Here is a 25,452-nt window from a genome sequence, read left to right as displayed (position 1 = left end):
TATGATCCCTTATTGATGTCACCTGTTAAATCCACTTCAATCAGTTTAGATGAAGGGGAGGAGCAGGTTAAAGAAGGATTTTTAAGCCTTGAGCCAATTGAGATATGGATTGTGTATGTGTGCCATTCAGAGGGTGAATGGGCAAGACAAAATATTTGAGTGCCTTTGAAGGGGGTATGGTAGTAGGTGCCAGGTGCACAGGTTTGAGTGTGTCAAGAACTGCAATGCTGCTGGGGTTTTCACACTCAACAGTTTCTCTGTGTGTATCAAGAATGATCCACCACCCAAAGGACATCCAGCCAACTTGACACAACTGTGGGAAGCATTGGAGTCAACATAGGCCATCATCCCTGTCAAATGCTTTCGACACCTTTTAAAGTCCATGCCCCAACGAATTGAGGCTGTTCTGAGGGCAAAAGGGGATGCAACTCAATATTAGGAAGATGTTCCTAATGTTTGGTATACTCAGTGTAAACACCTTCCTAATATTGCGTAGCACTCCCAATTGAAGTGGATTTAACAAGTGACATCAATAAGGGATCATAGCTTTCTCCTGGATTCACCTGGTCAGTCTTTGTCACGGAAAGAGCAGGTGTTCTTAATGTTTTGTATTAAACTATTAGGCTATTTCTTCACATAATAAGTGCAGCAATGCACACATGGTAGTAGGCTATAAATACAAATGTTCCATTAGCGGGAAAACACCATTATCAAAAGTGATTATGCATGTAATGCTTTTATTATAAAGGTGCATTTTTATGGTGAAAATGTTCTTCCCCAAATTTGAAACTCATGCACTATTTATGTATGCCAGTTAGGCTCTAACCCCCATTGTAAAGCGGATTAATGTGCTTCATTTTAAGAAGTTATTTGTTCACTTTAGTTGTGATACAAACCTTATCAAAACATATAGGCCTATGGGCTGGGCTACATGAGGTGTGCGACTATGTTTATTATGCTGGGCATCATTCACAAGTGATAATATATAATTCACAAGTGATAGGCTAATATTCACCTGGTCAGTCTATGTCATGGAACGAGCAGGTGTTCTTAATGTTTTGTACACTCAGGATATGTAAAGCAGTTATACATGATCATTGAATACTTTGCCAAAGTAAATCATCTGACCACCTGTTTTGACTAAACACTTTCTCTAGGATTATAAACATGGTAATAACCATACTTTGCATACTTTGCATGTGGGTTTGTGATATTCTGTATCCATTTAATCTGTTGCATTTAGGATATCTATTACGAGAGTAACAGCAGATATAGCTCTGGCCAAGAGGTCAGTGCTCAACAACCCCAGCAAGCGGGCCATCATCGAAAGGTCCAACACCAGGTCCAACCTAGGTATCATCTGGATGACACTGAATACTGTTATTCTTCACTCAGATGTTTTGTATATGTTAAAAAGGAAATTACAAACTGGGTGGTTCGAGCCCTGAATGCTGATTGGCTGAAAGCTGTGGTATATCCGACTGTATACCAGGCGTATGACAAAACATTTATTTTCACTGTTCTAATTATGTTGGTAACCAGTTTATAATCGCAGTAAGACACCTTGGGGGTTTGTTAAGGGCTGTATCCAGGCGCTTCTCGTAGCGTTGTGCTTAAGAACAGCCCTTAGTTGTGGTAGATTGGCCATATACCACACCCCCTCGTGCCTTATTGCTTAATTATACAGTACCAGTCAAACGTTTGGACACACCTACTCATTCAGTGGTTTTTCTTTATTTTTGCTATTTTCTACATTGTAGGAAAATTAATAGTGAAGACATCAAAAATATGAAATAACACATATGGAATGATTTAGTAACCAAAAAAGTGTTAAACAAATCAAAATATATTTGATATTCTTCAAAGTAGCCACCCATTGCCTTGATGACAGCTTTGCACACTCATGGCATTCTCTCAAACCAGCTTCATGTGGTAGTCACCTGGAATGCATTTCAATTAACAGTTGTGCCTTGTTAAAAGTTAATTTGTGGAATTTATTTCCTTCTTAATGCGTTTGAGCCAATCAGTTGTGTTGTAACAAGGTAGAGGTGCGTGGTATACAGAAGATAGCCCTATTTGGTAAAAGACCAATTCCATATTATGTCAAGAACAGCTCAAATAAGCAAAGAGAAACGACAGTCCATCATTACTTTAAGACATGAAGGTCAGTCAATCTGGAACATTTCTAGAACTTTTAAAGTTTCTTCAAGTGCAGTCGCAAAAACCATCAAGCGCTATGATGAAACTGGCTGTCCTGAGGACAGCCACAGGAAAGGAAGAGCCAGAGTTACCTCTGCTGCAGAGGATAAGTTCATTAGATTTACCAGCCTCAGATTGCAGCCCAAATAAATGCTTTACAGAGATCAAGTAACAGACACATCTCAACATCAACTGTTCAGAGGAGACTGTGTGAATCAGGCCTTCATAGTCAAATTGCTGCAAAGAAACCACTACTAAAGGACACCAATAATAAGAAGAGACTTGCTTGGGCTAAGAAACACGAGCAATGGATATTAGACCGGTGGAAATCTGTCCTTTGGTCTGATGAGTCCAAATTTGAGATATTTGGTTTCAACTGCTGTGTCTTTGTGAGACGCAGAGTAGGTGAGCGGATGATCTCCGCATGTGTGGTTCCCATCATGCGGCATAGAGGAGGAGGTGTGATGGTTTGGGGGGCTTTTCTGGTGACACTGTCAATGATATATTTAGAATGCAAGGCACACTTAACTAGCATGGCGTACCACAGCATTCTGCAGCGATACGCCATCCCATCTGGTTTGCGCTTAGTGGGACTATCATTTGTTTTTCAACAGCACAATGACCCAAAACACACCTCCAGGCTGTGTAAGGGCTATTTGAACAAGAAGGAGAGTGATAGTGCTGCACCAGATGACCTGGACTCCACAATCACCCGACCTCAACCCAATTGAGATGGTTTGGGATGAGTTGGACCGCAAAGTAAAGGAAAAGTAGCCATCAAGTGCTCAGCATATGTGGGAACACCTTCAAGACTGTTGGAAAAGCATTCCTCATGAAGCTGGTTGAGAGAATGCCAAGAGTGTGCAAGGCTGTCATCAAGGCAAAGGGTGGCTACTTTGAAGAATCTCAAATATAAAATATATTTTGATTTGTTTAACACTTTTTTGGTTACAACATGATTCCATATGTGTTATTACATAGTTTTGATGTGTTCACTATTATTCTACAATGTAGAAAATAGTAAAAATAAAGAAAAACCCTTGAATGAGTAGGTGTGTCCAAACATTTGACTGGTACTGTACATACTGTACTTATCAGATCCTATAAAGTGTGTATTACACAGAATTTGTGGAATAGATGTCTTCCGATTTTGGCAATATAAAGGGTTGTTGATCCACCATCTGTGATCACTGTTCTGTTTCCCCACAGCGGAGGTTCAGAGTGAGATTGAGAGGATATTTGAGCTGGCCAGATCCTTACAGCTGGTGGTCCTGGATGCTGACACAATCAACCATCCTTCCCAGCTCATAAAGACGTCCTTAGCACCTATCATCGTCCATGTTAAAGTGTCCTCTCCTAAAGTAAGTTTTAGGCTTCCCCTTATCCTCAAATGGTTCTAATTTTGCTACATACCCAAGGTGGGAGGGAACCAGGCTCCGAGAGTAAAATCATTTTGACATGTATGAATTCTCCTGCCTTTATACACACAGTTGTACCCAAATTCCTCTGCCACTGAGTGACATGTAAGAGGGTTTTTTTAAAGGTGAATTCAAAGTTTTGCCATTTTTCTATTTCCATCCCTGACCCATGCTGATTTGTCTTGCTGCTTTCTTCTGACTTGATATATACAGTGCTTGACTTGGGCAGGAGCTCGTCATAAAATGTTCTACAACCTGTTCCTCTTATAGAATATTATCTCAAAAGTATTGTGTAGATCCTGCACCTAAAAATAAACAGTACCGGCACCCAAAATGAGTACCAGCACCTATTTCAGTCCAAGTCCAGCACTGTGAATATATAAACTATCCACAGGTTCTGCAGCGGTTGATCAAGTCGAGAGGGAAATCCCAGAGCAAACACTTGAACGTGCAGCTGGTGGCAGCAGACAAACTAGCACAGTGCCCTCCGGTAGGTATACAATAACCTTCAGTACACCCTGTCAACTGCTGGCCTCTTACCTTCCATAAGGGACAATAGCCTTCAGTACACCCTGTCAACTGTTGGTCTCTTACCTCCCATAAGGAACAATAACCCTCAGTACACCCTGTCAACTGCTGGTCTCTGGCCTTCCACAAGAAACAATAACCCTCAGTACACCCTGTCAACTGCTGGTCTCTGGCCTTCCACAAGAAACAATAACCCTCAGTACACCCTGTCAACTGCTGGTCTCTGGCCTTCCACAAGGAACAATATACCCTCAGTACACCCTGTCAACTGTTGGTCTCTTACCTCCCATAAGGAACAATAACCCTCAGTACACCCTGTCAACTGCTGGTCTCTGGCCCTCCACAAGGAAGAATAACCCTCAGTACACCCTGTCAACTACTAGTCTCTGGCCTTCCACGAGGGACAATAACCGACAGTTAACTGCTACTACCAGCAACTCAATTCCTCAGTCACTAAGTCGGAATGTCTCTCTGGTCTCCCCTCTCTCCCTCTCTCCCTGTCTCCCTGTCTCTCTGTCTCTCTCGCTCTCTCTCCCCTCCCCCTGTCTCTTAGGAAATGTTTGACATCATTCTGGATGAGAATCAGCTGGAGGATGCATGTGATCACCTGGCAGAGTACCTGGAAGCCTACTGGAGGGCAACACACACCTCACTGAGCACCCCTCTCAACCCTCTGCTGGGCCGCAACCTGGGATCCACTGCCCTTTCTCCGTACCCCACAGCTATAACTGGGCTGGTCAACCAACCGGTGAATCAACCTGACCTTACTTTGACTGATATTTGCCCTCTTATTTGACTGGGAAACTGGTCTTACAGTGTTAAAGTAGATGCGGTGGCAATAGCTATTATCTAGGGCTGTGGCAGTCACAACATTTTGTCAGCTGGTGATGTTCAAGTAAATAACTGTCAGTCTCATGGTATTTGACCGTTAATTAACATAAACACATTTAGCATCTCCTGGCTTCCGCACATAGATTACAAGCCACTGATGCAGACCTTTGGAACATCTACATTTTAAAAAGTCAAATAAATCCATGTAATATAGCCTACACCTTCACAATACATCCATGATTTATTTTAGACAGGTCTAAAGAAACATGATATGAACAAAATGTAGTCTATTTCAGAAGAACAGAGTAGCATACTCTGAGTTGTCCTTATGTTAGGTCCTGATCTGGCTATGCCATATGGCTGTGGGCTACACTAGTTCATTTAGCAGACAAGATTTGCTTAGAATTCTGTGACATAATTTTTTTCAAATGATTGTATGAAGAAAACAATTGAACAAAATATATATATTTTCTCCAAATAATTTGAGGGAGTGCACACATCCTACTATTCTGTGTTGAGTGGTTAACAAAGAAATAGGCACTTCTATATGCTTAATTTAGAGTTATTAATGTAACTTTAGTTGTTCTATAAACGTTAGGCTATGTGTTTTGATTTTTAAAACATTATAAGGCTGCATGTTGCGACTAATGATGATTTGAAAAAGTCGCTTGAAAGGCATGATTTCTGCTTTGTTTTTTTGCAGAGGCTTTACACACTTCATTAGTCTCTCATTCACAATTTGACAAGTACTTGATAATACCTATAATTTCACAGCGGCATCCCCCTTTATGATTAGAAAAAGTTGCAAAAAAAGGCAGTTTCTTATGCTGGGCATCATTCACAAGTGATAATATAGAATTCACAAGTGATAGGCTAATATTGTCACCCATCAGACTATTCTTGATTTAATCTTGTCTTTACATATACTAAATAATATATGTGTGACATTTGTTTTGATATAGAATGGACCATTATCATGCACCTGTCTCGAAACAGGGGCAGCGGGAAAAAATAAAAATCTATATACTTAAATAGCGAATGGAGGACACATTTCCCATGGTTCATTTTCATGCCAGCGAGGTAGGCTATACTCCTGTTGTAAAGATAAACGATTGGCTTAATATTAGGAAAGTTGAGAAAGAAATATAGTATGCCTAGCCTATAGAAGGCTGATGGGATCCTACTCGTTTTAGTAGAGGCCATCACTCTGTTTTCTTGTAAAATTGTATAGCCTATAGAAATGTTGCGCAACATGAGCTCATGGGCTCTCATCAAGTGTTTGATTAGATTTTCTAAAACATTTGCATTGAGTGATTAAAGGGACAATAGAGTCCTGACTACCAGGCAGTCAGCAAGTTTGGTAGGCTACTAATGACGATCAGCAGCATCAGAGCTTGTAGAAGCCTAATTACGGTGACTAAACGGTCATGTGGAATTTGACTGCCTTCATGACTTGTGACCGCCGGTTTGGTGGTAATACGGTCACCGTAACAGCCCTAATTATGACTAGTTGTTGGGCAAATTGGTTGTAAATAATTCATTGAAAATGGTATGAATTAGTAGTGAAGTGATACAAGATTATGATACCGGATTGCTGCCTATTTATGTAGCCTCACCATCAAGGACGTTTTGCTCACTACTACAGGATAAAAAAAACTATTATAACGTTTTGAAAAACCTGATGCTATAGTCAACTGCTGAATTTATACAATATGTGCTCTCTTTCTCTCTGAACAGGGTCAAAGAAACACAAACAAGAACAGCAATCACACAGCAGGAGAACACTCGCCATCAGACGAGAACTACCACAATGAGCGGCAGAGGAAGAGCCGTAACCGCCTGTCCTCCGGCTCGCAGCACAGCCGGGACCAGGTCCACTACCCCCTGGTGGAGGAGGATTATCATGACCCCTATCAGGACACGTACAAGCCCCACCGCAACCGTAACGGCTCCCCCGGAAGCTACAGCCATGACTCCAGGCACAGGCTTTGAGCTGAAGACCCCCTTATGTCACTTAGGCCTCTCTTCCCTTCACAGTGGGTACGACAGAGCCACATGACCACTCTCTAGTTTAATTGTACTGTAACCAACTTTTTTATCAAGTGTTAGTACCTCGCTTTTCCTCTGGCACTGGTTCACGGTGAAAACGTGAACATTGACCAACTAAAAATCTAATCTCTATGCCTTTTTCTTATGAGGGGCAGATTTTCACCATGTTTTTTTTCTAAGGGAAGACCCAACTCTGGGCTTGTCTTATTTTCAACATGGCAGAGCCTTGACATGTTGGTGTGAAAGGGGTGACCATGTGGTCTGGCCATCGACTCCCTGTTGTCTCAGTGTTAGCAGGGCTAGCTGTCGTGGTGGTCTTGGTGACCCATCAACACCTGCCTCGAACCAGTGCCAGACAGCGTCAAGCGTCCCTCGATCAGCACAGAACTTCTTTGCACATTTCCAGGAGCCAATAGCAGCAGAGTCAGTGCACTGTATATTTAATTAATGTCACTAAGTTGTTTGAAATTGTCTTCGATTTAAGTGTTTCCAGTCCTGTAGCCTACAACCTGTTTCTCAGAGTAGGCAAAGTTCCTGTTTGTCAAAATGTAGAGTTTTTTTTTAGGGGGGTCCTGAATCGGAATCTTCTAGTTTCCAGGGCTTTTATCCCCTTCTTCTCCTCAATGATACTTAGCTAATGCCATTTGCGACGTGCCACACAGGACAAGAAATCACAATTTTCTAATAAAAATTTGCTAAGTAAATTAAGTGAGTTGCAAGTTTCATATCTTGTGCTCTTTCAGGAAAGGGTGCATCCCTTCGTTATATACAGTACCTTAAAACTCTAGTGTGAGGACTATGCCTATCAGTTTTTAGTATGCTGCAACCAAGAGGAAATAGCCTAATTGAAGTTTTTCCATTAGTACTCATGACTAGGAATAAAATATACAGTAGAGAGGGATGATATGCCCATTGAGCTTAATTTTAACTGTTTAAATGGGTTTCATAATTTACTAATGATCAAAGGATATGCTTTAGTATAGATGGATATACTTCCAATCAGGGAAATATTGATCATTTGAATTGAGGTATACCACATCCTATTTACTGTACAAGCAGCCTATTATAGTGATGCCATTTGCATCATATTTTATTGTCTTTTAAATGGTCTTGTGAATTCAAGTGTAATATATTCAAAGAAAGTCCTGCTTGGCAAGTAAAGAAATAACGGCTGTCCGTGGACCGACGTTACATTGGTTTAGAATGATCAATGGCAGCATGTCTTTTTGTCAATATACAGTATGTCATGGAATAATGATTCAGTGCTGTTATGTATGTGTTAGGCCAGAAAAATCCCTAGGAGACTGTAGTTGAGTGAGTGACTGTTGTTTTGGACACTCTCATTTGAACAATTAATTTAATCAACAGTAACACATAAGCGGATGAGAGCGCTTCATTCAGTCTGCTATGAAGTTATATTGTTGATTTCATGAAACAAAGAAATTGTGAGTCTAACATCAAACATTTGGTCATAATTACTATGTAAAGCGCTTTGGGTGTCTAGAAAGGCGATATATAAGTCAAATCAATGAATTGTAATTATTTGCCAACCATCAGCTGTTCTTTTCAATGCCCCGTTTAAAAGTCTTCCATGTCCTGGCCATTAAAAAGAAATTATGTTGTTTTTTAATGAACGATTTTACTTTCCCAAGCATTGCATATCAAAACACCATGACAAATGAATTGTTCAAAGCCTTATTGCTTAACCCAGGCCTTGTTTTGGAGTACTGTAGCAATGTAGTGGCTTCTCTCCTATCCATATACATATCCTCAAAATGTAGCATTTTATTTAATAGTTTTTATGGTCTAAATGGTTAGGAACAATTATAGAAGTTTAGTGATATGAAGAGAGTGTGAAGGGTACAGACTAGGGAGTTCTGTATAGAAATTTAGTGATATGAAGAGAGTGTGAAGGGTACAGACTAGGGAGTTCTGTATAGAAGTTTAGTGATATGAAGAGAGTGTGAAGGGTACAGACTAGGGAGTTCTGTATAGAAGTTTAGTGATATGAAGAGAGTGTGAAGGGTACAGACTAGGGAGTTCTGTATAGAAATTTAGTGATATGAAGAGAGTGTGAAGGGTACAGACTAGGGAGTTCTGTATAGAAGTTTAGTGATATGAAGAGAGTGTGAAGGGTACAGACTAGGGAGTTCTGTATAGAAGTTTAGTGATATGAAGAGAGTGTGAAGGGTACAGACTAGGGAGTTCTGTATAGAAGTTTAGTGATATGAAGAGAGTGTGAAGGGTACAGACTAGGGAGTTCTGTATAGAAGTTAATGTCAGAGAATGTCTCTCTGTATGCTATGAGTTGTGTATAGAGCACCAATAGAGGGTATGTATCAGAAACCCCCAACCAAACAAATCACAACATATTTCATTTGTTTTCTTCGAATACCTTCTTCTGTTGCCAAGATAGCTCGATTTCCGTTAGTGCTGTATTCTATAAAGGCATGCTGGTAAAGAGAAAAAATCGGACAAACTAATCTAGAGGAAAATGTACTATGCAAATGTGTACAGTGCTGCATGTTGATGCTTTTCCTCCCTCGGCTACTTAGCGGCTTCATTGTAGTTCAATGAGATTGTGTTCTTGTTATTTTTGTGAAAGATAACATTCAAAAGGGAAATGCGAAACTGCATGACTAATACAACTTTTTAATTTATCAAGAAGAAAGATAAATATGTTTTATGGGAAATTTATGTAAAATGAGAACTAACTAGTTAAAATGAACTTTTTTATCAAATAAACTCAGAGCTCTGTTATAATGATGGTCCAGATTCCTCTTTTCTTCATCGACTCCCATCTTCAAACAGATATGTTATCTTAAGATGTAGGCTATTGAGTTGGCCCTTCTTATCAAAATATTATTTTATTTTCACAAAAACAGAACACAGTGTGGTGCACACCCAGTGGGTGATATAGTGAATCATAATTTCTTCATTGTGGCCAATTGTAATGTCTTTGATGTGTTGTGCAATTGATGTTTGTTTGACCCAGAGCCAGGTTAGATCAGTGGTTCCCAAACTTGGCTTCTGGACAATATGGAGTCCCATGAAATTGGGGTCCCTGAGAATATCGGTAATCAAACAAATGAAGAACTTTTCTCTTCAAATGAGTATAGGATACAACCTTTTAGTATAAATGTAAGGCCTTTTATACTATTAGAATACGTTTTAATTTAATTATTATGTGTTGGAACAGCGAGCGGGACCTTAAATAAATATGAACACAGCGTTAGGGAGTGTCATTTTCCCACGTGGGGTCCCCTGCATCTTCTACTGTCAATTGGGTTTTGTGCAGAAAAAGTTTGGGAATCCCGGGTTATGAACTGAATATACGATCTTATTAAATATGTGGCATTTTGTGAATGATTGCAATTGCCTCACTCCAAATGATGATGACCTGAAGTGCCTATGGATGCAGTACTACTGGATAGTGGGCTTTGCACACATAATGAATGTAACGTATATGGTGTCACCCTAAACTTTATTCATCATAATTGTCTCTGATTTGGTAATCACTCTGGAATCCGTCCTCACTGGGCGGATTGTGGAGAGAGCATGCGTCAGTGTTGACGACTGCACTCCAGAGCTAGCTAATCAGCTATCGTTGTATTCTCTAGCTAGACACTCCAGGGCTAGCTAATCAGCTACCATTGTATTCTGTAGCTAGAAATGCAATAACGTCGTCCTGTAATTCTATTTCGGCCATAAAGGAAAAGCCTTCGTGCAAAGATGAGAACTTTATCAATAAGCGTTGACATTACTGGTCTCTTTTCCACCGTCAAATATTGCCAGGTCGTGTGACTGCATTGCCCGATTAACGTTAGAAACATCTTCAGGAATTCGCCAGATAGCAATCTAGCTAGCCAGTCAGCTAACGTTACCTAGCTAAATTACTGCCAAATTGGTCTACAATTTGGCTCTACAACAACAGCCATGGGAATAATTTTCACCAAGCTATGGAGGCTTTTCAATCATCAAGGTATGTCAGACCTATTGTTGACGTCGAGTGTGTAGTTAGCTAGTTAGCTTAGCACGTTTCCTAGCGTCTAACGTATACAGCTGAGTTCATGTTGTTATTTAGCTAGTCCAGCTGTTAGCCAACAGCCAAGAATAGCTAGCTAGCTTGCTATTACATTATATATATATATATATATAAATGGGGGGTGTAAAGTAATTATTATAATAATTCGTTGGGTGTTTATCTGTCCTATTTCACGCATGTGGGAATTGGACATCTTTTTTTCATATCCCAACTTCCCCTGACTGAGAGACCCTCTGAGAGTGGGGTCACGGCCAGGGTCTGCGTCCCTGGAGCAATTAGGGTTTCGCTGCACCTGCGATGACATCAGCAAATATGTGTACTTTGATTTGAAGGGCACGTCGACAGTTTTTTCACCTTGTCAGCTCGGGGAACTACCGACCTTTCGGTTACAGGCCCAACGCTCTAACTGCTAGGCTACCTGCCGTCCAAAGTACTGTAGTGTAATACACAGGAGGTTGGTGGCAACTTAATTGGGAAGGACGGGCTTGTGGTAATGCCTGGAGTGGAGTGGTATCATTCCATTCGTTAGGTTCCAGCCATTATTATTAGCCATCCTCCCCTGGTGTAATAGCTAGCTAGCTATATTGAACGATATCACCATGTGTTTTGTATATTGTTATAGCTATGTCAGTACTGCATTGTTCAGAGAGCCTTGGTTCTGGACCGCAACTATGGAAGTTTGTTGGGACATTGGGATGACATTTGGACTCCCATCCTCGCTGTGTACCACGTGAGTTGAGTCAGCCTAGCTAAAGTTCAGGATCACTGGAGAGTAAAATGGAAATGTAATATTCATTTTGAGCATTAGCCCAGCAACTGGCCTTTGATGCAGTATTTTTCCTCTTTTCCCTCACAGATGGTCAGCTAAGAGCTGTGCTGAACGTCCTCTTTAGTGCACTTTGTTTTTGTCTAAATTAGCTGAAAATGTAATCAATCCCTTGCTGCTGAATCCTGAAGGAACTCAATCTGTAAACAGATCTGTGCGAACCTGTAACACGAGACCCGAGGGCAGCAGAGTGCTCCTATGGAAAGTTCTCTCTCTTGGCCTATTCTCAGGGGGTCACTCACTGTGGTAAAGGATCGTTTGCCTAGTAAAATCAAGGTTGTATACATAAACAATCACAGATATTAAAACTAAAGATTTCACTTTAGGTTTACTCTTCACTCCTATCCCCACATGCAGTCAGTGCCACATCAGAATGTGTTTACCTATGGATGAACGCGAAGCACTCATTCTGAATGATGACGAAGAATCCTGTTCTGTTGAACTAGGCTGGTCCCAGATGTTTGTGTTTGCTAACTAAATTGCTGTCATTGTCAAGCCTAACATGTTTGGCATGGGAATTCCATAAGGAGTTGACAAGAGAGCTACTGTTGTCACAGGCTGGACAGCTTGCCTCTAACAAAATACAACATCATACTTTTTACCTGTTACTACCAGACAGCCAGGCCACTCTCCGCGGGGTAGGTAGAAAGCGGATGTTTCCGTTTTTCAGGAAAACGGTATTTTCCACCTAACTTCCATTTCCCCTGAAAAACAGATGTGTGGACTGCTCAGGCATCTTTTTACGCCTGCTAGGTTAGGTTAGAGACGGGTATACCTCCCACCCAAAGCATGTCCCATCATGAAGAGGTTTTTATGCGTTTCAAGTAGTGATGGGGGGGAAAATCGATACAGTTACATATTGGGATATTATTTTTGACGATTTATCGACAATATCGCAATATTAATAATATTGTGAGGTCCCTGGCAATTCCCAGCCCTAGTTTCAAGGCTGCTGAAAAGGGGAAATATGAGTGTTTTCAACAACTATTGACCCACTTAATTCGCTGTCAGTGTAACTCTTGTTACAGGCATACAGCATGACCCATTTCTGAGCGGCACAATATTGGTTCAGTCAGAGCGATACTGTAGCTGAATTGTCTCTTAACCTAGGCTAGTTTCATTGGACTCTCCTCTCACAATGTCTTTATTTGTAATATAAGGACCTTGTCCTCTCACATAGGCCTATTGTAATTGGGTATGCCCAGTGTCTGGGGAAGGCTTTGATTGGTAGTCGTCCACAAGCAACAGTGTTCCACGTGTCATAAAGCCCATGGTGCGAGAGACGTTAAGTTTATGTCGCCGTGTCAGTAGTACTTCAAACAGGAATTTCAAAGGCTTCTCAATGTGGGCTGTGGCAGTTTAAATTTAAAAAAAAAGATGTTCATTCACAAGGTGAATGACAAGTAAAATAGACTAGCACAGCACCAGGTACAAAGGTTCTTTACAGTGAATATAGTCGATATTGTTGATGGAACCGTGTGCACCAATTTTAACTGCTACACATAGCCTAAAACACCTGAGGTGTCTTTGCAACTGAGACAAGGTCTTATGCATTAGTTTATGCAAGACTAACTGGAGATCTCAAACTCAGGTGACAGATGTGTGCTCTATGCAATCTGCATTTCGCAGTGGCTGCAAAAAAAATTCTCACATTAAGGTCTGCTCTTTGTTAAATACATTTTGTTTTCAGCACTTTTATTTCCATGACTGATCAAAATTAGTTTTCTCCTGGCTGTCTCTTGACCCTCTGAAGCAGACATATGGCACCAAAGTATCGTCCCTGGCGTTTCCCAGCCCTAGTGTCTATCTAGATAACGCCCACCAAAAAAGTGTCTATATAATGTCATAGCTTAGACCCCCCCACATGGGAAGTTGGCTTCCCATGCTACTTGGTGTCATCTGAAGTTGTTTCGTAAAGAAAAAAGAGGAATTTCCCTTTCCTTAAAAAATGAACACCAAAGTAGTCTTAGTTGTGACCGTGAATCGAAGTAGACCACTCCATTTACTGTAAACAGTCCCGAGTAGCAGTCAAGTTGAACCCCGGTTCTGTAGCCTAAACACTGGGGATTGTGCTGCAGGTCTGCCAAAAATACATGTAGCAAGAGACAGGAAGAGAAATTACTCTTTAACCTTATTGCCCAGAAACTATCAAGGCTCTAGTTGTTCTTGAGGCCCCCTCTCATTTCTGCATTGTGTGTCAGGGTATTTTGGGGATTGTGAAGAAAGGAGATTCACTTCTGTAATTGCTGTGCTGCTCAACCAGCATTTCCTTGTCAGTCACATGATTAGGCTACATATGTTAATATGGGCATGAGTAAGGAAGAGGGGAGTAATTATTGAGTGAGTATTGGGGATGGGGAGTGAGTATTTGGTAAGGAAGAGGGGAGTGAGTATTTGGTAAGGAAGAGGGGAGTGAGTATTTGGTAAGGAAGAGGGGAGTGAGTATTTGGTAAGGAAGAGGGGAGTGAGTATTTGGTAAGGAAGAGGGGAGTGAGTATTTGGTAAGGAAGAGGGGAGTGAGTATTTGGTAAGGAAGAGGGGAGTGAGTATTGGGTCAGGAAGAGGGGAGTGAGTATTGGGTCAGGACGAGGGGAGTGAGTAGGCCTAGCTCTAGATCCAATCCAAATATACACAGCCGACTCCTGCCTGTAGCTTTTAAAAGGGGTGGATATTGTTTCAGCTTATTAGTCATATGTTTGCTCAGCCTGCTGTGCCCATATCTGTCTGGATTAGCCATACTGGATATGTCTTGAATTCCGGTCAAGGTGTGGTTTTGCATTAGTACGAACCATCCCGATGACCTTGTACGAACCATCCCGATGACCTCGCAAGCTTAAATTCTCTTTTCACTACCGCTACATGGATACAGAATGTAAGCTTGCCAGATCAGGATGGTTCGTACGAGGCTAGTTTTGTATAGCCCATGTACCTTCTTCAGTCATACTCATGAGGACTAGACTAACTTCACAGGTGTAATGTAATTTCTTGTCTAGTGGCAGCTAGCACCATGCTAACAACATTGTAGTGTGTGTGTGTGCTAAGATAACCTGTCTTTTGTTTTGGTCCAGTGTGTCTTGTTGGTGTTTATTTGTCTGTCTGTCAGTGACAGTGTTTACATGGAGCCGTATGTTTGAGTGCAGATGGCTTCGGCTTTATTCAGCTGAGCAGGTGGGTCAGTATCCGCTCTGTGTTCAGCTGAGCAGGTGGGTCAGTGTCCGCTATGTGTTCAGCTGAGCAGGTGGGTCAGTGTCCGCTATGTGTTCAGCTGAGCAGGTGGGTCAGTGTCCGCTCTGTGTTCAGCTGAGCAGGTGGGTCAGTATCCGTTATGTGTTCAGCTGAGCAGGTGGGTCAGTATCCGTTATGTGTTCAGCTGAGCAGGTGGGTCAGTATCCGTTATGTGTTCAGCTGAGCAGGTGGGTCAGTATCCGCTCTGTGTTCAGCTGAGCAGGTGGCTCAGTATCCGTTATGTGTTCAGCTGAGCAGGTGGCTCAGTATCCGCTCTGTGTTCAGCTGAGCAGGTGGCTCAGTATCCGTTATGTGTTCAGCTGAGCAGGTGGCTCAGTATCCGTTATGTGTGTGCCATCCATTACCGACAGCTGCTGCTTTCAACCTTAGCAAGCGCAGCACTGAGACCACTCACTCTGTGTGTGTGTGTGTGTGTGTCTCTGGCACTGCCTTGTCTCAGAGAGAGCCGTTTGAATATGTGTGAAACATTGCAGTTTGTCACTGTGAAGTCTTAAGTCTTGCAGCTCCTATAATGAATGGCTTGTTTAGTTTATGACTGTGCTGTGGAGAGCTGAATAACAAATATCCAAATGACTCAATTGTGCTGCTCCATATTGGGTGTGTAGGTCAGCCACTGGGCATTGAAGTCAGACTTATTTTTGAAGTTTAAAGTGTCTTGTGATTATTTGAATGTGTTTTTTAAATGTATTTCTTCTCACTTTTTTTTCAGAGCACAAGGTTATTATTGTGGGCCTGGACAATGCAGGGAAGACCACCATTCTTTACCAGTTGTAAGTAGCCTATTGTGCCCTTTTTTTAAGGAAATTAAGGGGATGAGAGGGACGCCTATGAAAGGGAAGATGTAAGTTATGTAGTGCTTTTCATTATACTGATAATCTCAAAGACTGTAAGAACTAAAACAAAAGTAGTCCTACATGTAGTTATTGGGTTGGACAATGGTCTTCAACAGAGGCTGTTATTGGGTTGGATGTATAGGTCACATCCATCCAACTCCGGTGGGCTGCACATAGGCCAAGCCTAGAACAGTTTCCTGAAAGTCAGTCAAGAAGAGCCTTCACGCTTCACCCTCAGCACTCTCCTCCGCCACTCTGTTCTCAGCTCTTCTGATGCCCTGAAGCAGGCTTGTTTGGGGGGGGGGCTGCTATGCCATTTATCTTCTGTTCTATTGGTTTTCGTTGTCAATCCTAGTCATATTAGCAACCCATCTTAGTTGTTGCATCTTTAGATACCCCCTATTTCTAAGTTTCTAACTGAGATTTTCATCTTATCACAAAATAGAACCGCTATTAGGTGCTCTGTTTAGAATGGTGTTTTCCTGCAAATTCCATTTGGGCAAATTATGTTTTATTGGCTGCTTCATTACATGAGTTGCATGTTCTGTTAAGATGCATTACCATAATCTAAATGTGATTTCTGTCATTCTGAGCACCGTGGGTGGACGCCATAATGGTTTATGCACCCAATGCATATGGGTCCAGTAAATTAAAATCTTCCTGGTCACGTTGTCCGGCACCACATTTTCCTAACGGAAATCTTGATATCACCAGATTTTTTTCCTTCTGTTGGACCCGGGATTCGAACTGCCAACTCTCCGGTTGCTGGCTCGTCTCTCTAACCACTAGGCTGCCTGCCTAAGGTCCTTGGTCTATAAGGAGTAACGTTAGGCTCCTTTAGTCCAATATTGGGCTAGGTTTTGGTTAACCCACAGTTCATGGAAGAATGATACAATGGGGCATAGATTACAAAGTGAAGTGAACTCCGGGAACCCCATTGTTCTCATGCCTACCAGAATTCTATCTGACTTTTTTTTTGCATTGATTGAAAACCTCCTGTGCTTGTGATGCAGTTCTATGAACGAGGTGGTGCACACCTCTCCTACAATAGGCAGCAACGTGGAGGAGATAGTGGTGAACAACACTCACTTCCTGATGTGGGACATCGGAGGGCAGGAGTCACTGAGATCCTCCTGGAACACGTACTACACAAACACAGAGGTCAGACCACGTATTGTGGCTGTATGGCAGTTATTATTATTTTGTAGTTTTATTTTTTATTAAACTAACAAAAACTGCTCAACAATATTGCTATGCAATTGTTTTTTAGAAACGGCTTAATACAATGTTTCCAGTGTTTTTACTTGGGTATAAGAGCAATTTAATATAAAGTGTTATCGGCTGTCTTTTTAACTGTCCTTATCTCTCTGTCCATCTTTGTCTCCAGTTTGTGATCATAGTGGTGGACAGCACCGACCGAGAGAGAATCTCTGTCACCAAAGAGGAGCTCTACAGAATGCTTGTACATGAAGTGAGTTGTTGGTCTTCTTGTACATGTTTTATGTGAGAGGACGTATGACAATATGGGTGGGTCAAGATGGTATGAGTTCAATACATCCCACAGCAGAAGACATGGCAGCAGCCGGTGTTCCATGATGGTCTATGACACACGTGTCAAACTCATTCCACGGAGGTCCGAGTGTCTGCGTGTTTTTTGCTCCACCCTTGTACTTGATTGTTGAATTAAGGTCACTAATTAGAAAGGAACTTCCCTCACCTGGTTGCCTAGGTCTTAATTGAAAGGAAAAACCCAAAACACGCAGACACTGTCCTTCGTGGAATGAGTTTGACACCCCTGGTCTATGAGCATACGGGCACCTCTCGCTTTTTCTCCTCATCCTCCTTCTATTCCCTCATTGTATCATTCACAAGTCCTTCTCCTCCATCCCTTTTAGTACTCCATAGTTGAAATTAAGTGTGCTAAACTCCAAATTCTCTCCTTTCTCTCTTTCTCTCTCGTCAGGATCTGAAGAAGGCGGGCCTGCTGATCTTTGCTAACAAGCAGGATGTGAAGGGCTGTATGTCTGTGGCTGAGATCTCCCAGAGCCTGCAGCTCACATCAGTCAAAGACCACCAGTGGCACATCCAGGCCTGCTGCGCCCTCACTGGGGAGGGGTAAGAAAATGTGTTTTCTCCTTGGCGGACCGGACCACTCTCATTAAAACTAGTACTTGTCTCGAATATTGACTAAATTGGTGTCCGCTAACCATCTTAGGGAGTACTGGCAATCCTTCACTTAGGCATACAATGCATTTGGAAAGTATTCAGACCCCTTGACTTTTTCCACATTTTGTTACACGTTACAGCCTTATTCTAAAATGTATTAAATAGTTATTTTTACTCTTCAATCTACACACAATACCTCATAATGACCATAATCATAATGACCAAGTTAAAACAGGTTTAGACATTTTTGCAATCTATTAAAAATAAACTGATATCACATTTACATAAGTATTCAGACCCTCTACTCAGTATTTTGTTGAAGCACCTTTGGCAGCGATTACAGTCTCAAATCTTCTTGGGTAATATGCTACAAGCTTGGCACACCTGTATTTGGGGAGTTTCTCCTATTCTTCTCAGCAGATCATCTCAAGCTCTGTCAGGTTGGATGGGGAGCGTCGCTACACAGCTATTTTCAGGTCTGCAGAGATGTTCGATCAGGTTCAAGTCCGGACTCTGGCTGGGCCACTCAAGGACATTCAGAGACTTGTCCCAAAACCACTCCTGCGTTGTCTTGGCTGTGTGCTTAGGGCTGTTGTCCTGTTGGAAGGTAAACCTTCGCCCCAGTCTGCGGCCCTGAGTGCTCTGGAGCAGGTTTTCATCAAGTACAATTGAAGTCAGAAGTTTACATACACCTTAGCCAAATACATTTAAACTCAGTTTTTCACAATTCCTGACATTTAATCCTGGTAAAAATTCCCTGTCTTAGGTCAGTTAAAATAAAGTGGTGATCCTAAGAATGTGAAATGTCAGAATAATAGTAGAGAATTATTTATTTCAGCTTTTATTTCAGCTTTTATTTCTTTCATCACATTCCCTGTGTGTCAGAAGTTTACATACACACAATTAGTATTTGGTAGCATTGCCTTTAAATTGTTTAACCTTTCTCGCCCCGGGGTTCCGCTAGCGGAACACCCACAACATTCCGCTGTCTTCGCAGAGCGCGAAATTAAAAAAATATTTTTTTGAAATATTTAACTTCCACACATTAACAAGTCCAATACAGCAAATGAAAGATAAACATCTTGTGAATCCAGCCAACATGTCCGATTTTTTAAATGTTTTACAGCGAAAACACAATATATATTTATGTTAGCTCACCACAATAGCCAAACACACAACGCTATTTATCCACCGCATAGGTAGCTTAAAAAAAAAAAAAAGACTAGATATAATTAGTCACTAACCAAGAAACAACTTCATCAGATGACAGGCTTATAACATGTTACACAATACATTTATGTTTTGTTAAAAAAATGTGCATATTTGAGGTATAAATCTGAGTTTTACATTGCAGCTACAATCACAAATTGTACCGAAGCACCGAAGCAGCCAGACTAATTACAGAGAGCAACGTGAAATACCTAAATACTCATCATAAAACATTTATGAAAAATACATGGTGTACAGCAAATGAAAGATAAACATCTTGTGAATCCAGACAATATTTCAGATTTTTTAAGTGTTTTACAGCGAAAACACAATATAGCATTATATTAGCTTACCACAATAGCCAAACACACAACCGCATTTATCAGCAGCAAAAGGTAGCGATCGCAAAAAAACAGCAAAATATATAAAATTAATCACTAACCTTGACCAACTTCATCAGATGACAGTCCTATAACATCAGGTTATACAATACACTTATGTTTTGTTCGAAAATGTGCATATTTAGAGATGAAAACCGTGGTTATACATTGTGAAAATGTAGCAACTTTTTCCCAGAATGTCCAGATATATTTCTGACACTCACCTAATCTGGCCAAATAACTCATCATAAACTTTACTAAAATATACATGTTGGATAGCAAATGAAAGATACACTAGTTCTTAATGCAACCGCCGTGTTAGATTTTTAAAATTAACTTAAACTTAAATTAACAAACAGCTTACGTTATAGCGAGACAGCGCCCGCAAAAAGTGCGGAAAATATGACTCTACATTTTCCACAGAAATACGAAATAACATCATAAATGGTTCTTACTTTTGCTGAGCTTCCATCAGAATCTTGTACAAGGAGTCCTTTGTCCAGAATAAATCGTTGTTTGGTTTTAGAATGTCCTTCTCTCCTGTCGAATTAGCAACCTTAGCTAGCCATGTGGCGCGAAGATGTCCACCTCCTCTCGACGCATAGAACGGAAAACTCCAAAATACCCATTAAACGTTAAATAAACTGATGAAACTCGGTTGAAAAAACCTACTTTATGATGTTTTTCTAGTATGTATCAAATAAAAACAAAGCCGGAGATATTAGCCGTCTATACCGAACGCTTTTCAGAAGCCAATGCTGATGTCCTTCCCACGCCTAGGTAGAGAAAGGATATTGTGGACACATCATTCCAAGAGCTCTTGTTCGACCTCAGATCAAGCTAGACACCCCATTCCACCTTCCACTGCCTGTTGACATCATCTAGTGGAAGGCGTATGAAGTGCATGTATATCCATAGATTTCAAGCAATTGAATAGGATGGCCCTGGAACAGAGCCTCGATTTCAGATTTTTCACTTCCTGTCAGGAAGTTTGCTGCAAAATGAGTTCTGTTTTACTCACAGATATAATTCAAACGGTTTTAGAAACTTGAGTGTTTTCTATCCAATAGTAATAATAATATGCATATTGTACGGTCTAGAATAGAGTACGAGGCCGTTTAAATTGGGCACGATTTTTTCCCCAATGTGAAAATAGCGCCCCCTACACAGGTTAACTTGGGTCAAATGTTTCGAGTAGCCTTCCACAAGCTTCCCACAATAAGTTGGCCCATTCCTCCTGACAGAGCTGGTGTAACTGAGTCCGGTTTGTAGGCCTCCTTGCTCGCACACGCCTTTTCAGTTCTGCCCACACATTTTCTATAGGATTAAGGTAAGGGCTTTGTGATGGCCACTCCAATACCTTGACTTTGTTGTCCTTAAGCCATTTTGCCACAGCTTTGGAAGTATGCTTGGGGTCATTGTCCATTTGGAAGACCCATTTGTGACCGAGCTTTATCTTCCTGACTGATGTCTTGAGATGTTGCTTCAATATATGCATATAATTTCCATCCTCATGAAGCCATCTATTTTATGAAGTACACCAGTCCCTCCTGCAGCAAAGCACCCCCACAACATGATGCTGCCACCCCCGTGCTTCACAGTTGGGATGGTGTTCTTTGGCTTGCAAGCCTCCCCCTTTTTCCTCCAAACATAACGATGGTCATTATGGCCAAACAGTTCTATTTTTGTTTCATCAGACCAGAGGACATTACTCCAAAAAGTACAATATTTGTCCCCATGTGCAGTTGCAAACCGTAGTCTGGCTTTTTTATGGTGGTTTTGGAGCAGTGGCTTCTTGCTTGCTGAGCGGACTTTCAGGTTATGTCGATATAGGACTTGTTTTACTGTGGATATAGATACTTTTGTACCTGTTTCCTCCAGCATCTTCACAAAGTCCTTTGCTGTTGTTCTGGGATTGATTTGCACTTTTCGCACCAAAGTACGTTCATCTCTAGGATACAGAACGTGTCTCCTTCCTGAGCGGTATGACGGCTATGTGGTCCCATGGTGTTTATACTTGCGTACTATTGTTTGTACAGATGAACGTGGTACCTTCAGGCATTTGGAAATTGCTCGCATGGATGAAACAGACTTGTGGAGGTCTACCATTTTTTCCCCCTGAGGTCTTGGCTGATTTCTTTTGATTTTCCCATGATTTCAAGCAAAGAGGCACTGAGTTTGATGGTAGGCCTTGAAATATATCCACAGGTACACCTCCAATTGACTCAAATTATGTCCATTTGTCTATCGGAAGCTTCTAAAGCCATGACATCATTTTCTGGAATTTTTCAAGCTGTTTAAAGGCACAGTCAACTTTGTATGTAAACTTCTGACCCACTGGAATTGTGATACAGTGAATTATAAGTGAAATTATCTGTCTGTAAACAATTGTTGGGGAAATTAATTGTCATGCACAAAGTAGATGTCCTAACCGACTTGCCAGAACTATAGTTTGTTAACAAGAAATTTGTGGAGTGGTTGAAAAACTAGTTTTAATGACTCCAACCTATGTATATGTAAACTTCTGACTTCAACTGTATCTCTCTGTACTTTGCTCTGTTCATCTTTCCTTTGATCCTGACAAGTGTCCCAGTCCCTGTTGCTGAAACACATCCCCTTAGCATGATGCTGCCACCACCATGCTTCACCGTAGGGGTGGATCCAGGTTTCCTCCAGAGAATCTTGGTTCTCATGGTCTGATAGTCTTTAGGTGCTCCAAAGCGGGCTGTCATGTGCCTTTTACTGAGGAGTGACTTCCGTCTGGCCACTCTACCATAAAGGCCTGATTGGTGGAGTGCTGCAGAGATGGTTGTCCTTCTGGAAGGTTCTCCCATATCTACAGAGGAACTCTAGAGCTCTGTCAGAGTGACCATCGGGTTCTTGCTCACCTCCCTGATCAAGGCCCTTCTCCCCTAATTGCTCAGTTTGGCCGGGTGGCTTGGTGGTTCCAAACTTCTTCCATTTAAGAATGATGGAGGCCACTGTGTTCTTGGGGACCTTCAAGGCTGCAGAAATGTTTTGGTAGCCTTCCCCAGATCTGTGCCTCGACACAATCCTGTCTCGGAGCTCTACGGACAATTCCTTCGACCTCATGGCTTGGCTTTTCCTCTGACATGCACTGTCAACTGTGGGACCTTATATAGACAGGTGTGTGCCTTTCCAAATCACGTCCAATCAATTGAATTTACCACAGGTGGACTCCATTCAAGTTGTAGAAACATCTCAAGGATGATCAATGGAAACAGGATGCACCAGAGCTCAATTTCGAGTCTCATAGCAAAGGGTCTGAATACTTATGTAAAAAAATGTTATTTTTGTTTTTAAATTTGCTAAAATACCTGAACCTGTTTTCGCTTTGTCATTATGGGGTATTGTGTGTTGATTGATAAGGCGGATTTTTTTATATTTTTTAGAATAAGTAACATAACAAAATGTGGAAAAACGGAAGGGTCTGAATATTTTCTAAATGCACTGCGTGTTAGTCTGAAGAACATACATTTGTGAAGTATCAAAATATATTCCCACGAACTGATAAATCCATTATCTTGTTTTCCTTATGTCTCCCTACCTTTAGGTTGTGCCAAGGCTTGGAGTGGATGACGTCACGACTGCGAGTCAGATGACCTTTGACCCTGATCAACAACAAAAACAACAGGTGTGCTGTTCCTCTCCTCTCTCTACACCTTCAGTCCTGAGGGGTGTAGTGGTTGGTTGGCGGTTGACGGGTGGCCCTCTCCATGAAGCCTCTGACCTGACCCAGCTGGTCAGACTGCCAGGATGTTGTTTTTCTGTTGCGTGTTTATTTATTACTACAAAACACTGCTCTGACTGAGAACTGTGAGCAACCAGAACTGAATAACTCTACCTTTTCACGATCAATTCTGGAAAGAAAAGTTAAACAAAAGACTGATAAGAATTCCGGTGTGTTGAATTTCTGAATCTGCAAGGTTGGTTTTCCAACTAAAAAAGATATGGACTATCTGGGACTGGAGGTGAGCTTGGACTTAAGAGGACTCATATTTAGTTGTTTGAGTGAGCCTGCCTGCCCAGCGTGGCCTTGTTTCAGTATTGCCATACTGTCTGAGATGGTGGTATTGCCCTATGTGTACAGTCCAGTATTTACATTATGACTGCGTCCCAAATGGCGCTTTATTCCTTAATTCACATTTCATTACCTTGTGCCTGCTGCGTCGGAATCCTGAAGTGATGATGGCTGAAGATACTGAGTCACAGAACCGAAGAGCGGGAAACCCAACTCTCTCAGCTCATATGAAATACATTGGAAAAAAATAAAGTGTTTTTATCTGTTTTGGGTTCATTACATTTGTCGTAAATGTGTATTTATTTGACAGGTAAGAAATATTCCTATGTTTCTGGTTATCTTCATATACCCTTGTAATGTGGTTTTGTCATAGTCACCTTTCGGCGAAATTCGCAGTTTTGAATACAAAATAGGTGACCTATGTGATTCGTTTAGATCCGATGAGAAGGTTTGGGGGGGGGGGCTTTGGATCACTACTGGCTGTAAGCGAACGAGCGATGCGCGTTTGGAGCAATACTGGCTGTATCCAAGGCTCAGCCAATCGTTTACATAACAACAGAAATCAGAGCAACAAGCGACTGAAGAGACAACCATCACCGCGCGCTCTGGAAAGACAGCTTGCCAGCTACAGCAGCGCGTCTCTGAACGATAACGAAGAGGTAACGTTAGATGAGAAGCCTGACCACGGTGATGAAGCGTACTTAATGAGCTGTAACCGAAAAACAACTGGCATTTGGAAAGTTTGAGGTAAGGGAGAAAGTGGTGGAACAAGTTTTGTTAGCATTGTTAAGAATCTTGCTAACTGGATCGAATTCTCCCTAAGCTAGCCAGAGACATGTTGAGCAACATTAGCCAATTTATCTGATAAAATTCTTGAGTTTATGAAAATTAGCTTTCTAATAAAGTCAGACAGCTAACGTTACAACATCAGATGAGCTAACATTAGTAACCTAACCAATTCGCTATAGTAATGAAACAGGCAGGGAGCAGGTCTCGAACCCTCAACCTTCTAGCCCGAAGTCCAGCGCGCTATCGACTGTTGCCCACTCCTCAGTAAGGGAAGTAGCTATTGGCTGTCCTAAATGACGTCATAACCTAATTTGCGTAATTGGCCATGTTTATGTAATTGTGATGTACGCTGTATGAACTTTCTTCTGTCAATACTTGTTTTTTTAAATGTCACAATTCCAACCCTCCTATATCCGGGCCGGCAAACGAGACACTCTGGGGTAGTTACTTAGTTTTTTGTTTTTTAGTTCAGTTTTCTTAATTTGGTTTGGTTTTTAACCTTAGGAGCCTACAACAATTCACAGTAAAACATGAACATTTTTAACCATAACATTAAAAAAAAAATTGTATACAATCTAAATGGACCAAAAAGAGACAATAGAAAAAACTCAATGGCAATGTGAGAAAATTATGGTAACTACTCTGGCCCTAATTCAGGTTAATTTAATTTTTTTATGTAAGCCGGGCCGGGATCAGCCAGCGGCGGCTTCCCGCATGCGCGATTCATTTGCAGTCTGGATGCGGAGGGGTGAACATCTCCTGCTCTGACTGCAGCTGGGAGGGACTGCTGCACAAGGACTGGGCCGCCTGTGAGTGCTTTGGGACGGGGTGGGGCCCACGGCAGCACCCGCTGCTCGTTGAGAAGAGTAAGAACGATGTGCTTTCATTTGC

The 25,452-nt window shown here is 41.5% G+C and overlaps 2 protein-coding genes across 5 annotated transcripts in view; both read left to right on the top strand.

Moving 5' to 3' along the window:
• The window catches only part of LOC139539093 (voltage-dependent L-type calcium channel subunit beta-4-like), a 77,685-nt gene extending 67,892 nt beyond the window's left edge, over positions 1–9,793 (top strand). For all 3 annotated transcript variants that reach the window (XM_071341839.1, XM_071341842.1, XM_071341840.1), the window contains 5 exons: positions 1,244–1,353; positions 3,409–3,560; positions 4,012–4,107; positions 4,699–4,893; positions 6,714–9,793. In XM_071341839.1, the coding sequence (XP_071197940.1) occupies positions 1,244–1,353; positions 3,409–3,560; positions 4,012–4,107; positions 4,699–4,893; positions 6,714–6,968 (808 nt within the window). In that variant the 3' untranslated portion in view covers positions 6,969–9,793. The remainder of the gene's footprint in view (positions 1–1,243; positions 1,354–3,408; positions 3,561–4,011; positions 4,108–4,698; positions 4,894–6,713) is intronic.
• Positions 9,794–10,330: 537 nt separating this feature from the next.
• LOC139539083 (ADP-ribosylation factor-like protein 5A) lies at positions 10,331–24,051 on the top strand. Of its 2 annotated transcripts, none has more exons than XM_071341822.1 (6): positions 10,331–10,482; positions 15,852–15,912; positions 16,989–17,136; positions 17,363–17,446; positions 17,939–18,090; positions 23,305–24,051. In XM_071341822.1, exons 3-6 carry the CDS (start codon positions 16,993–16,995, stop codon positions 23,351–23,353), a joined length of 429 nt encoding a protein of 142 aa, XP_071197923.1. In that variant the 5' UTR covers positions 10,331–10,482; positions 15,852–15,912; positions 16,989–16,992; the 3' UTR covers positions 23,354–24,051. The 2 variants fall into 2 exon arrangements, with proteins under 2 accessions (XP_071197923.1, XP_071197922.1); XM_071341821.1 differs by lacking the exon at positions 10,331–10,482 and adding an exon at positions 10,524–11,007.
• The last annotated feature ends 1,401 nt before the right edge of the window (positions 24,052–25,452 follow it).

Source organism: Salvelinus alpinus, chromosome 14 (assembly GCF_045679555.1).
Source record: "Salvelinus alpinus chromosome 14, SLU_Salpinus.1, whole genome shotgun sequence".
NCBI lineage: Eukaryota > Metazoa > Chordata > Actinopteri > Salmoniformes > Salmonidae > Salvelinus > Salvelinus alpinus.
The sequence above is the reverse complement of the archived record's forward strand: the minus strand, read 5'-3'. Positions and strand labels throughout refer to the sequence as shown.

What these genes read in the sequence shown, in the direction of transcription:
- LOC139539083 (XM_071341821.1), top strand. Translation starts at nt 10,962, where the DNA reads ATGGGAATAATTTTCACCAAGCTATGGAGGCTTTTCAATCATCAAG. An exon ending in ACCACCATTCTTTACCAGTT is followed by an intron (nt 15,913 to 16,988) that starts GTAAGTAGCCTA and finishes CTTGTGATGCAG; the next exon opens with TTCTATGAACGAGGTGGTGC. An exon ending in ACAGAATGCTTGTACATGAA is followed by an intron (nt 17,447 to 17,938) that starts GTGAGTTGTTGG and finishes CTCTCTCGTCAG; the next exon opens with GATCTGAAGAAGGCGGGCCT.